This window comes from Pelophylax lessonae (genome assembly GCF_965119305.1).
Source record: "Pelophylax lessonae genome assembly, chromosome: 6".
Classification (NCBI taxonomy): Eukaryota; Metazoa; Chordata; class Amphibia; order Anura; family Ranidae; genus Pelophylax; species Pelophylax lessonae.
This window is the reverse complement of record NC_138773.1, coordinates 35,986,364-36,001,263: the sequence shown is the minus strand read 5'-3', so window position 1 is coordinate 36,001,263 and position 14,900 is coordinate 35,986,364. Positions and strand designations below refer to the sequence as shown.

The following is a 14,900-nucleotide window of genomic DNA, read 5'->3' as shown; positions in this document are numbered from 1 at the left end:
AAAACTGCGTGCATGTAATCACGTAGATCTACGTGATTATGCGCAGCCGAGCCACCCTGCCGCAGCAAATCTGCGTGGGGCGGTCGGCAAGTGGTTAAAAAAATGCAAAACACATTAAAAACACACTACATGCTTTTCTGCAGCACCTCCAATGAGGTCTTTTAAATCAAAAATGCACCATTTTGCATTTAAAAAAAAGGGTCCCTCACCCTTTCCAAAAAGCGCAGCGGTTGAAATAAAGCACAGATGTGAACGTATCCAATAGGAAGCCGCGATTATTTCTGCAAAAAGCAGTAAAAAGGCATAGGTGTGAACCAGGCCTGAATCAAAAATGGCAAAAAATAGGACCTTGGAGTTTCAGGAAGGTCAGCGATGGTGGAAAATGTTTGAGGGATCAAAACTGCAACAAGTGAAAACAAAGCCTCGTGTTTTCCAGCAGAGATAACACGCTTATCACAAAGGAAATGCAAAACAATTTATGACTTCATGGTGAGATTTTTATTTTGGACACTTCTTCTTTAGCTCCTCCAACTTGGTGTCGACCTTCTCAGACCACTTAATGATGGTGTCCAACTTTCTGTCAAGGGTGGATTCACAAGAGCTCAGCTGGTCGCCCTCGTCCTCCTTTGGCTTGGAGGCATCTGCAGATACGAGAGATAGCAAGGAAAAGTCAGAAAGATGTTACAGCAGACCTGCAATATGTTATTATTCGGTCAGTTCTACCCCATTCAGTACCTCTGGAATGGGACCAAACTGGGACACCAACCTCTGTTACATGGTTCTAGCTCTCATAAAATTGAAAGTAGGGCCTCAAAGTGAAAATCTTGATTATGGAACCAGAAATAAAGACACATGCAATTAGTTTAGGTCCGAATATAAATTTGGATGAATTTTTGGTTATTCGGATATATCCGAACCTCTGAATGTAATAGTAACAGACAGTAACCAATTTAATTGAAATCCGTTAAAATTTGTTTTTGTTTATTTGTTTTCTAACGAATTCCAACTTTTCAGAAAGATTAAAATTAGAATCGGTCAAAAAATGATCAACTGATTCGAATTCTGTGTGAAGAAATAGCTGGTTGTTAGGCATCGGTTATCATCTGTTAGCGGGCTTCCTCACTGACAGATGAATGTAAAGAAAAGAATGTTGGCAATTGCCCGGCAATAGAAAAATGTTAAAAAAAAACACCAAAATGTAAAAAAAAAAAACGGCGTGGGATCAAAAATCCAATCCAGATCTTTATCCAAGCATGCAGCCCGGCAGGTCAGGAAAGGGGGAGGACAAGTGAGCGCCCCCCTCCTGAACCATACCAGGCCACATGCCCTCAATATGGGGGGGTGGGTGCTTTGGGGCAGGGGGGCTATGTGATTTTTTTTTCCGGGTCGACAGGCGCCATGATTGATGACTGACCTACATTGGGGGGGCACTGTTTTTTATTTTTGTAAATAAAGGATTTGTCAAAAACTGTCTCTGTGTTTTTATTATTTTTTTAAAATCTTTTTTTGGTGAATAGGTACCCATTCACATGGGGGGGGGGGGATCTGGGTGCAGGGGGCTTCCAGATTCTGATAAGCCCGCAGACTCCAACAACCACAGCCCAGGGTTGTCGGGAAGAGGCCCTTGTCCCCATCAACTTAGGGACAAGGTGCTTTGGTGTGGGAGGGGAAGAGGCCCCCCCACCCCCCATGTTGAGGGCATGTGGCCTAGTATGGTTCAGGTGAGGGGGGCCTCGTTCATCCACCCCCTTTTTTTTTCAATTTTGGTGTTTTTTTTTAAATATTTATCTTTTGCAATTGCCAGCATTCTTTTCTTTACATTCATCTGTCAGTGGGAAAGCCAGCTGACAGATGATGACTCATGGATGTTAAGGGCGCAGGCGGCTGGCTTTCCGGCCCGCTGCTTAACAACCAGCTGTTTCTTCACACAGAATCGGTTGGTCGTTTTTTGACCGATCCGAATTATAATCGTTCTGAAAAGTTGGAATTTGTTAAAAAATGAATAAATGAAAGGAATTTAAAATAAAAATGAAATGAAATTTAATGAAAACAAAATGAAATTTAACCACTTAAGCCCCGGAAGATTTTACCCCCTTCCTGACCAGGGTTTTTTTTGCGATTTTTTACTGCGTGAATTTAACGGACAATTGCGCGGTCGTGCAACGCTGTACCTAAACTAATTTGACGTCCTTTTTTTCCCACAAACAGAGCTTTCTTTTGGTGGTATTTGATCACCTGTGCGATTTTTTGATCATGCGCTATAAACAAAAAAAGAGCGTAAATTTTGCAAAAATAACAATATTTTTCACATTTTTTTATATGAAATTCCCAAAAAAAATGTAAAAATCAAAATTTTTTAACATTTTCGGACAATTTGTTTTATGCTACATATGTTTGGTAAAAAAATCGCAAAAAGCGTATTTTTATTGGTTTGCGCAAAAGTTATCACGTTTACTAACAAAGGGAAAGATTTTTGTCATTTTTGGTGTTTTTTTTTTAACGAGTAACGGCGGCGATCTGCGATTGTTTTTGCGGGACTGCGACATTGCGGGGGACAGATCGGACCCTTGACTGACATTTTTGACACTTTTGGGGTTACCAGTGACATTACTGCAGTAATCAGTGCTATACATATGCACTGTTACTGTAAAAATGACACTGGCAGGGAAGGGGTTAACTGTATTGGAGAGGGAGGGGTTAAGTGTGTCCTAGGGGCGTGCTTCTAACTATGATGGGACATGTCTACTATTGTAAAAACAGAGATCAACGGTTCTACATAGTAGAACCGTCTGATCTCCATTTTTACACAGGGGAGAATGACAGGCGGCTTGTTTACATTAGCCGCCTGCCTTTCTCCCTCTCTACCGACTATCGGCGAGTGACCAGCTGACATCGGGTACGCCGGTCACACGCACTGACTGCTTGGTGAACGATCCGCGGCGGGCGCGCGCCTCAGCGGGCGTGCGCTCACCCGCTATTGGCTCACAAGCCGGTGACAGGCTAGTGACGTATATATACGTCACTTTGCCTGGCCGGGGCTGACCGCCGCAGTATATTTACTTGCAGCGGTCGGCAAGTAGTTAACAAAAACAAAACGAAATTTAATGAAAACGAAATGAAACAAATTCCATAACGAAGCGAAATTAGTAACATAACGAATCTATCAGAAATGAAACAAGTTTTTCCGTTCTGCACACATATCTAAAAATCATAGATTATAATCAACCCCATTAACACCGGCGCATCCCGACCCTTTAAGAGGTTTCTGATGGCAGGAGGCAGGGCAGGGTTTCTGATTGGCTGCCACAGCGATCACATGATCAGAAAGCTCCTGATCACAAGCAGAGATCGGGAGCTTTCCATTAGCTGCCGGTAACTGTGCTGGGAGAACGCAGGACACGTGCTCTTGGCACATCCGCTTACATTCTGGTACACATATATAGGCGGCCTCTCTGCACACCCACTGAGAAGCCACATTTATGCGTACCACCTGCATGAAGAGGTTAATAACTTAGGGTTGTTAATACTAAGCATTTGCATGAGTATCGGTACTCGGTTCATTCAGCTGTCAGCAAGATTCCCCCACTGACAGCTGAAATGTAAAAAAAGACAAAAGATGGCCGCCGTGTCTTTAACAATCGATGACTCATTCAACTGTTAGTGCTGATTCACACTATAGCGTGTGCGGCGATCGCATGTAATATCGGAGCGCACTGCTCCTTCATTACATGCGGTCGAATGTGCAGTGCGAATTCAGCCATACACTTTGTATGGCTAAATTCGCACCGCACCCGCACAAAAGTCGCACATGACCCTTTTTTTCAGCCGCATCAGGATCGGATCGCACAGTGGTTCACACTTGTGCGATCCGATCCTGTGCGAACTGTCAGATCGCACTGCCATATGCTGGGGGTGTCGTTAACATTTAATTGACACCCCCTGCGTATCGCATATGGCAGTGTGAACTGGCAGATGTGCGTTTGCGATGCGGGAACAGGCTGCAAATTCGCAGCCTTCCCGCATCGCACAAGTGTGACCCGGCACTTAGTGGGGTTCCTCTGTTGACAGCTGAAATCCCGGAAATTGGAGCTGTAAAAAAAATAAATAAAAAAACAGCCTGGCAATATTTATCAACAAAATTGTTCAGCCGAAAGATAAAAAGAAACATTGTTTCTTTTTATATCTTACTGTTTTTCCTCATCTAAAGATCAAAGGGATAAACTTCAATCTGCAGATGAAGTCAGTTTAAAGCAGTGGTTCTTAACCTGGGTTCGATCGAACCCCACGGGTTCGGTGACTCAGTCTCGCGGGTTCGGCAGCGGGCGGGGGGGGGCAACAGGGCAATTGTTTGTTGATTGTGAGGCCGAGACCACGGGAAATCAGAACTGTGGTCGGGACAACTCACAGCCATTACACATAGACACTTGACGCTCCGCCCCCTGTACCTTCCCCAGAAGGTTTCCAGCCTATCTCCTGCAGGCTGCTTGCTGCTTGAGTGGGCGGGATGGGGATGTACCTGACCACGGAGATCGCACCGGCCTGGATGAGGGAAGTGTGAGCAGGTGAGCAGAGGGAGCCAAGTGAATGTTCCTGGAGGTAGGCTCAGCTAGCTGTACATGGTGGATTAGTTTACAAGCACCTCTATGCTAAGTCTGCTGAGTTACTGCAGCTTAGCATAGAGGTGCTGTTAGCTGACAAATGGAAATGCATGTCCTATTCATTTAGCTCAATAAAGCGTTGTGAATGCCCCCTGGTGTGTGCCCTCCTGATACCCCAGGATATGCCCTCCCAACACCTCCCACCCAGTGTGTGCCCTCCTGATACCCTATGGTATGCCCTCCCAACCCCCCCAGTGTGTGTCCTCTTGACACCCCATGGTTTGCCCTCCCAACACCTCCCCCCAGTGTGTGCCCTCCTGATACCCCATGGTATGCCCTCCCAACCCCCCCCCCAGTGTATGCCCTCCTGATACCCCATGGTATGCCCTCCCAACCCCCCCAGTGTGTGCCCTCCTGACACCCCATGGTATCCCCTCCCAACACCTCCCCCCAGTGTGTGCCCTCCTGATACCCCATGGTATGCCCCCCCCCCAGTGTGTGCCCTCCTGATACCCCATGGTATGCCCTCCCAACACCTCCCCCAGTGTGTGCCCTCCTGACACCCCATGGTATGCCCTCCCAACCCCCTCCCCCCTCTTACTGCAGCTTAGCATAGAGGTGCTGTTAGCTGACAAATGGAAATGCATGTCCTATTCATTTAGCTCAATAAAGCGTTGTGAATGCCCCCTGGTGTGTGCCCTCCTGACACCCCATGGTATGTCCTCCCAGCCCCCCCAGTGTGTGCCCTCCTGATAGCCCATGGTATGCCCTCCCAACACCTACCCCCCCCCCAGTGTGTGCCCTCCTGACACCCCATGGTATGCCCTCCCAACCCCCCCCCCCCCCAGTGTGTGCCCTCCCATGTATTAATGGTTTTGTTCTTTGTTCTTAATGGTTTTGTTCTTTAATGGTTTTGTTCATTTTGTGCACCTATGTATAAATATATACCTAAATATAAACCTATGTTTTGAATTTGAAAAATCATATTTTATTTTTCGAATTAAGAAGGGTTCGGTGAATGCGCATATGAAACTGGTGGGGTTCAGTACCTCCAACAAGGTTAAGAACCACTGGTTTAAAGCAACCTGTCAAGTAAAAAAAAAATCGTTTTTTTATTAAATGTTCCTCTGCTTAACCCCTTATTAACCCTTAATTTACTCTAATCAGCCTTAATTAACTCCTTGTTCTCCTCCATTAAATGATTATTTTCCAGCTGATTTTTTTTTTTAGTTCACTTCTATTTTATAAACTATTAATAATTAAAACTTTTTTTTTTTGTTTGGTTTGCTCGGTGATATTATTTAGACCTTTAACATATATTTACACGTTCCACATTGAAAAAAGCACAAAATGTAAAAAATATAAATGTATTTAAATTGTGAATAGCTTTTCAATGCTTTGTACCATTGCTGACAGAAAGTATAGACAAAACAGTTGCGTTAGGTATCAGTAATTGGTATCCGCGAGTACTGAAAAAAAGTATCAGTATTCCTACTCGTAAAAAAAATGGTATTGGTGCATCCCTATTAATAACCCTTTCCCACCTAAGGGTAAAACAAATCTTAATGCCTAAGCACAATTTTGCAACTTTGACATGTGTTAGTAAAACTGTACATATCATACAAATACCGCAGGGTTTTTTTCAGGACAAATTGGTCTTTCTTATGATGGTAATGGAGATGTCCTGATTTTGTTTTTTTTATTATCAAAGTAAAACTGGCCCAAACAAGTAAACAATAAATAAATAAATATATATATATATATATATATACATTTTTTTTCTTTTAATTTAGCTGTATATTTCTTGCTATTGCCATAATCTACCACCAAATAACAGCCCAAAATAAATTCTCCTGCTCCTGTTAACTACATGTGTATGTTAGTTGTTTCTACCCGTAGTAGGGTCCAAAAACAAAGGCGTGCATTTTTCTTTCTCTCTTTTCTTTTTTTTTTTCCTGCCTAAAACACACTGACACTGACTGACACTGATAATAATTTAAAAAAATGTTGTTTTTTTTTAATTCTACCCAAAATATGCTGACTATGACCTTTGACCCAAACCGTGACCTTTGACTCAGACCTTAACCCTAACACTAACCCTGACAAACCTTGATCTTGTTATTTTTTAATTTTCTTTTTTTTTATTCTATATTTTTAAATGTTTTTTTTGTTTTTTTTCACACTATTTTTTTTTCTTTTTTTTATTTAGAGATTTATCTCCGGCAAGGAAAGGAAGATAGAACATATCTTTCTCTCCATTCAGAAGAGGAAGTAAAGACAGGGACAGGCTTACAGTGAGCGATCATTGTGATAGCCAATCAGAGGTTATCACAGCGATCAGGGAACCGGGAGTCCTGGGTCCCGATTGTTAGTATGACACCTGGGGCTCTTGGTGAGGGCCTGGTCTATGTGCTGGGAGCTCACTCCTAGCACAAATAGACATTAGCATATATGCGGTATGTCATTTATTACACTAGGTCAGGGTTCGACAAACCCCAGGCACCAGGTTGCCACAGCGACAAGAGGTTTCATCATGGTGCCTGGGCTGCTGCCCAAATTCTGCACACCCCCCCAGCTATGTATCTCGGGCTCCACATACCCATCTGTGTGCCCAGGACCGTCATAGTGGGTGCCACCGGGTAGAGAGGAGGGAGGAGATCGGACACACGTCCACTCTCCTCCCCTTCTTTTTTGGTAACCTGGATGTGACGCAAGACGTCACTTCCGAGTCCCTATAGACAAAGAATGAAATGCAGTGCCATGTGCAATGCATTACATTTAGTGGCACGCAGGGGAGATATGAAGGGTCTCTTAGACCCCGGATCTCTCATTAAAGAGAACCTGTCACCAAAAAAAACATCACATAGGGGACTTTTTGTCCCCTATGTCAGCCCTCAAAAATTCCATTTTGTGAGTGGAATGATGAGGATGGTGAGTAAGGGCTGTGCTGTATGGGGAATGTATTAGTGCCTGCCGCCGCTGCCGTTCACAGCGCAGCCTGCATTGTAGTGAGTGCATTCTTCTTCAGAAAAGGGTGGACCCGGGGCGCAGAGCAGTGCGCCCTGAGCCCGCCCATTGTGTGACAATAGCGAATGAATATTCGCTAATGTCACACGGATCCTCCTCCTGATCCTCCTCCTGGCCAATCAGGAAGCGGGTCCGAGACCTACTAGTTGAGTATACTGATGAGTGGCTTCACTCACTGGGAGGTCCAAATTAAATTTATATGGAACAAGCACCCATTTTTAGGTTGGGGACCATATAACACCATCATACCCATGGGTGCCATGGGGCTTTCTGGATTTGTTGGAAATCACGAGTCAGGTGTACGGAGAGTTGGTCACTGAAGGTTCTCTTTCACTGGCCACAATTCTTCCCCTAACTCCCAACAGTTATGACTACTGTCGAAAAAGTGTAGTTCACATTCTTGCTTACATGTCAAACATCCATGGTGTAAACTACTACATGATTCCTCCTCTCCACTGGTGGGTTGAGATCAAGTAAGCAGCAAAAAGAGGTCACATTTAGTGATGATTTATGGGTGATTTAGTTAAGAGTATGTATAGCCAAAACATTTTATCTTAGTTTCAGATAGAGTACAGAAGGTTGAAGACCACTGTCGTTTTATTTTTTTGTCCTCAGTGCCCTGTTGGGGAGATTTTTCTTCAGTTCATGTTCCTGAAATTTAACATAAAGGGAAATCTCCCCAAAAGGGCACTGAGGACAAAAAAATAAAATGACAGTGGTCTTCAACCTTCCCTACTCTATTTGAAACTAAAATAAAATGTTTTGGCTATACATACTCTTAACTAAATCACCTATAAATCATCACTAAATGTGACCTAATCTGAGGGCAATTACCCCCTTTAGACAATTGTCATCGGAACAAATGGCCCCATTGGAAGACTTATCCCTCCTATCTTGTTCTGGTAACAACTCTAAAATTTTGAATTTCTTCTCATTGTATGTCTCAATTACAATGATCAACAGGACAAAGAAAAGGGGAATCTACTAGAGCTGCACGATTCTGGCCAAAATGAGAATCACGATTTTTTAGCTTGGAATAAAGATCACGATTCTCTCACGATTCTCTGTGTAACAAAAAAAATTGGGATAACTTTACTGTTACGTTTTTTTTTTTTTTTATTCATTAAAGTTTATTAATTGCGTTTGAAAGACTGCTGCGCAAATACAGTGTGACATAAAATATTACAACAATCACCATTTTATTCTGTAGGGTCTCTGCTAAAAAAATATATAAAATGTTTGGGAGTTCTAAGTACTTTTCTAGCAAAAAAAAATGATTTTAACTTGCAAGCAACAAGTGTCAGAGAAAGGTCTAGTCTTTAAGAGGTTAAACTTCCTTTCTCCCTGGCAGAGGGAAGGAAAAGATACAATGTAATCATTTTGTTTATAGTTACTGGGAGACTTAATGCTGATAGGCGTTTGGGGAGGAAAGATACAATGTAATCATTTTGTTTATAGTTACTGGGAGTTTTCCACAGCTGTTTTCTCTGCTCCCTCAGCTATGCAAAGAATCGAGAATATGTCAGGTTTAGATCGCCAGGGGGGGTGAATCGAGATCGCGATTTTCATACGATTAATCGTGCAGCTCTAGAATCTACCATGTTGGGGATACAGACAGCAAAAAAAAAAAATTCCTGATACCATGTCGATAAAAACAAGAACAGTTTGAGCGGAACCAGATCTGAATTTAGGAGCCATTCTAAAGCAAAACCAGCTCCATGTTTACAAGAGCAGAGAACTTTGGGAAAGGTGACCATGATGGTTTAGTTTTTTTATCTACCCAGATGATAGTGATATATTTTCTCTACAAAAAAAAACACAAACAAACATTGATATTAGTGAATTGATAATCTAAATTGGTGAATTGATAACCTAAATATTGTGAATCCTACACAATCAATCAGTACATAAATCAATATAATAAAATAAATACAGTAGGTCCAAAAAATGCACAAAAATTCTATTTGAACTAGAACCACTAGTTGCTGCTCCAACATTGTTAAGTGACTTCATTCCACCTCTTGAATATGCACTTTACCCTTTATGATGTAGCGCAATTTGTAAAAACAATATAGAATAAAACATATAAAACCCAAAAAGGTCCACACAATTGTTTGTGATTCAACAAAAGTCCACACAATTTTCTGTGCTTCCAACCACTGGTGAATTGATGTATCCACTTATCGTCACACTACATATCACCCCTGAACAGCATGCAATTCCCCTCCCATGAACCGTGTATGCGCACCTCCAGTATTTGACCCTAATTATAAATGAAGGTCAATAGCGCTTTTGCCCCTTCATGGGTTATACATTGGATGGCTCCTCAAGACTTTCCTCCTCTTCTCCAACCTCACCAAATGCAGGCATTCATTAATGGAAAAGAGGAGGAACATCTTAAGGAGCCATCCAATGTATAGCCCATGAACGGGCAAAGCGCTATTAACCGTAATTTATAATTGGGGTCAAATTTTTGAGGTGAGCGTATACAGTTCACGGGAGGTGAAGAGCATGCTGTGCACGAGTAATATGTAGTGTGAAAATAGGCGGATATATCAATTTCACTGGTTGTTGGAAGCACGGACACTTTTGTGAACTTTTGTTGAATCACAAACAATTGTGTGGACTTTTTTGGGTTTCATGGGTTTTTATTCTGTATTGTGTTAACAAGTTGCGATATCGGTGAATTGCCAATGAAGGGATACAAATAGTGTATAGGTGCTTTTTACAGCCATCCCACTTACTCAGTATCGGTCTCATGTCCACTTACCTGACAGGACAATTTGTTTCATGGCGGTATCTGAGTTATAGTAGAGATAACAGCGATAGTTGCCAGCATGGTCTGGGGAGAAGGAGTCAATGGTCAAGGTGACATCTCCTTTCTTTATGGCGTCTAGGGACATTGACAAGCCCGGTTTACTGATAGTGATTTTATCGTCAAACTCAGCCACTTGCACCCCACGAGTGAACCACTGCACCATTAAATCCTTCAGAACCAAAGGCTTTGTGAGGTTCTGTAGAATACATTTCAGCTGGACCTTGTCTCCATGTTTGGCTGATATAGTGGGGTGTTCCACAAAGACATCCAGCTTAGCCCCTGAAAGAAGATAGAGAGGTATTGGTCTAAATATGTCAACATACAACTTGTGTTTCCAGAGGAGTAAAAGGAACACTTAAGGCAAAGCAGAACAATTCAATACGTAGAAGCCACAGCAACAAATGTGTCTACGCTACAATTTTAGGCTCAACCTAAAAGCTTAGGCAGTGGCAAACCATGAACAAGAAAGGAACACTTAGGAACAGTCCAATCAGGTTTGTCCTGCATCTTTGGCTAGTAGTAATTAATACCTCCTAAACATTCTGAGCTAAAAACATGGCCATCCTGAAGCACAAGATATGTAGATGAAGAACATTCCCATGCCACACTGCTAGTTATGTAAACCACAGAGAATAAATTCACAATACAATCTTTGCTCAACCCTACAAATACATTTTTTTTTTTCTCATATTGTTTTTAATATATACTACCTTCTAAGGTTGGATGAAAGGTTGGGTGAAGTAGGACAATGGTGGTCAGAATTCACCCTTTACAGAAAGCTAACATGATTGTTAGTGTCATGAGGCTGGTTTTGAATCAGAACTGGAACTTTGCAGACACCATCAAATGAGAGGTCAGTCAACCACAGCTTGAGGAACCTCTGACCAGGGGATGACTGGCAATGGGGGCAGGGTGGCAATTGCCCCCCGGGCCACTCTGAAAAGTGGTAAAAACTAGTAAAAAGGCCGCACTCAGGGCTGGAATTATGTAGGGGCCAGACATTGTATACAGCTGTCAGTCCAAAACCAGGTGGGCATGTATGGTGAGCTGGTTCCATGGTTCAGTGGGCCACTTGCCTGGACTTGCCACCCAGGCCTAAGGCTGCCAGCCCTCCCCTGCCTCTGACAACCCCTGGAGAAACCCTAGGTTTCCAGGAACCCTGGTTGAGATTGGCTTCCCGATTGGGTTCCCCCCAAAAAACAGACAGCAGCCAGGTAATGCCTCGTACACACGTGCAGATCGTCGACCGAACGATCGGCCGTCTTTTGTCCCCGGGCTGTTGTGTCTGTTGAAAAGTGCAAAAGACTGCACAAGAATTTTGTCCGCCGACTACAGCCGACTGCAGAAGTGATGTCATGTGATGGTTAACTTTCCCTGTGTTTTTTCTTTTCTGAGCATGCCCAGTCTTGCAAATCTGCTGTCTGTCGGCCGAATTCTGTATTGACTGGCGAACAATCGGCCGCTCTGGTGTCGGCATACAAAAATTTTAATGCTTGCACGACAGATTCTTTTCGGCCGAAAGTGCGCTGTCGGCTGTCGGAAGCATCATACTAACAAGCCGAAAATCGGCCGATCGGTCGTCGGCCGAATCTTTTCGGCCGACAATCTGCACGTGTGTACGGGGCATAAGATGTGAACATAGCGATGAAGACTTTTTTCTCACCCAAAGCTCTACAAAGTCCCTGGACTCCAGGACCAAGAACAGGACTTTGCTAATAGTCTAAGAAAACAAAATGTCTATTTTCTCCACATCAGACACAATCACTGGAGATCCTCACTATGTGTACATGAGAACCCCAGGTGATATAAAACGTCCACAATCCTGACATTCAGCGCCTTACGAAAAGAGAAAAAATTATATATATATATATATATATATATATATATATATATATATATACCCACATGGAAGAAAAATAGATTTAAAATATATTTTAAAAAAACATTTTTTATTTTTCCCAAATATATTTGAAATATATTTGAAATGCTACAATTTTGGCCATATTCAATATATTTCTAAATTTTTTTCCCTAAATATATTGGAAATATATTTTTCTTCCATATGGGTATATATATATATACACTGCCTGGCCAAAAAAAAAAAGTCGCCACCAAAAAAATAAGGTTACACACTCTCATATTTTGTTGGACCGCCTTTAGCTCTGATTATGGCGCGCATTCGCTGTGGCATTGTTTCGATAAGCTTCTGCAATGTCACAAGATTTATTTCCGGCCAGTGTTGCATTCATTTTTCAACAAGATCTTGTATTGATGATGGGAGAGTCGGATCACTGCACAAAGCCTTCTCCAGCACATCCCAAAGATTCTCAATGGGTACTGTTTTAGAGAGCCGTACCATTCGGTTCCATGCGGTGGAAAAGCGCCGCCGTACCGTACCGAACCGAACCGTTCCTACACCGTACCATGCAGTACCATGCAATGGAAAAGCACAAAAGCAAGCCGAACCGTTCGGTTCCATGCAGTGGAAAAGTGCTATTAGTAATTGCCACTGGCTGCTGATCTTTATACATTCCTCTTGATCTTTGCACTCTCCATTTAAATTTATACATTTTTAAATTACATTTTAATTTAAAAGCTTAAATTTAATAAAAATTTAATTTAATTAAAATGAAATGTAATTAAAAGTTAAACTTTAAAATTAAAAGAAAACAATGAGTTTAAAGTTCCAACTACACAGACATTTTAAAAGTAAAATAAACTGATAACTTTGTATCGATTAGACTGCGCTACTGCCTTGTCAGCACCGCGGTCTCCTTATCAATATTGGATTGGGACTTACATGCAGCCTGGAAGACCAGGAGTGTGGTTAGAAGGAAGAAGATTCTGGAAGTCATGCTGTCTCTCTCTGTCTCGTCGTCTCTCTGAGTCCTGTGTGCTGTGACCCCCGTCTCCATAATAACAGAGGGCGTGCCCCTCAGAGCCCTTATCAGCCTCCATATTGAGTCGGTTATAAGATGCAGAGCTGAGATAGACCTTATTTATCAATGTCTTCCATGTGTTCTGACATCTGTAAACAAGGGACGTGGTGTTCTGGTACAGAGGGCGGGGTTATTAAAGGTTTTTATTTGGATAATTATAAATTTTCCTAAGTGCTCATTCACACCATTGCATTTTATGTGCACAACAATGCTGTATCACAGTGCGCTAAAAGCGCTTGAAAACTGGTAACATTATAATCTAGGAAGATCTTCACATCCTTACGTTGCTTTAACAATGGTAAATGTTCCCCCACAGCCAAACAATATTATTAATATACATTTATATAGCTCTGACATATATACTGCAGTCCTGTACAGGAAAACTGAGCCAGTCACATCAGTCTCTGAGTCAGAGGAGCTTACACTCTAATGTCCCCTCACAGTCGCACACTATTATTATTATATATTTATATAGCTCTGACATATACCGCAGTGCTGTACAGAGAACACTGAGTCAGTCACATCAGTACCTGTACCAGAGGAGCTTTTACTCCAATGCCCCCCTGCAGTTGCACGCTATTCTTATTATACATTTATATAACACTGACATATTGCATAGTGCTGTATAGTAAACACTGAGCCATTAATAATTATCTCTGCACCAGAGGAGCTTACACTCTAATGTCCCTTTCCTTTCCCACTTGAATTATGCAGAGTGGGCATACGTAGGCTTTTGAGACTCATCAGGATTTTTATATACTATAGCTTAGTATTCCGTTACTTCATGTGGTATGCACAATGTCTGGTTTCCACTCGGAAATAAGTCTTTCCTGTCGAGGTGGTGGTGCACAATATTCTGGGTGAGGTTGGGAAGATTCGGGGTCTTGGGAAGGACAGGTCGCAGCCAGAGGCCCGGACAAAGGCTTGAAGGAAAGTCAGGTCCCTGTAGATGCTGTCTGTCAGTCTCTGGGTGTGTGGCTTTTCTTTCTGTACTTTCACATCCCCTAGATTTTTATTTTTGAAAAAAGGCTGCATATGTGGGTTAAATGTGTAATTGTTTCTAAGACTGAGGGTGTGTTTGGGTGGAGATTAGGGTTTTGTTCAGGTGAATCATGATAACAGTAATATATAAAATATGTCTTGGTTTGTATATTTAGTTTCCTTTGTTTTTTTTTTTTTTTTGTTTTTTTGTAGCACTGCCCCCTTGAGGATTGCTGGATTGTTCCCCTTGGGACCCCCCTGGGTTACCATTAGCAACTGCAGCATGCACAATTTTAACTCTTTATTCTTCGGCTCAGTCAATGAACAGTCTAGGGGATGTAGTTGTTTTTGTGGTTTTATTTAAATTAGGGATGGGAGAAGGGAAGAGTGGGATACTCCAACTTGAACTATTCACAATAGATGAGGATTCCTGTCTGAAGATGCAGCCAGGCTGCTGATTCACCTTGCCACTTAGATGAATTTAGGATTACTTGTTAGGATGAATTATCTTCGGGATACACACCAAGTACCCCCTTT

At 42.2% G+C, this 14,900-nt stretch overlaps 1 protein-coding gene across 1 annotated transcript; it reads right to left on the bottom strand.

Moving 5' to 3' along the window:
• Positions 1-494: 494 nt before the first annotated feature.
• LOC309558168 (uncharacterized protein) lies at positions 495-13,400 on the bottom strand. Its single transcript, XM_082261179.1, has 3 exons — positions 13,244-13,400; positions 10,396-10,722; positions 495-641 (listed from the first exon to the last, which is right to left on the bottom strand). Exons 1-3 carry the CDS (start codon positions 13,356-13,358, stop codon positions 499-501), a joined length of 585 nt encoding a protein of 194 aa, XP_082117305.1. The 5' UTR covers positions 13,359-13,400; the 3' UTR covers positions 495-498.
• Positions 13,401-14,900: the final 1,500 nt, after the last annotated feature.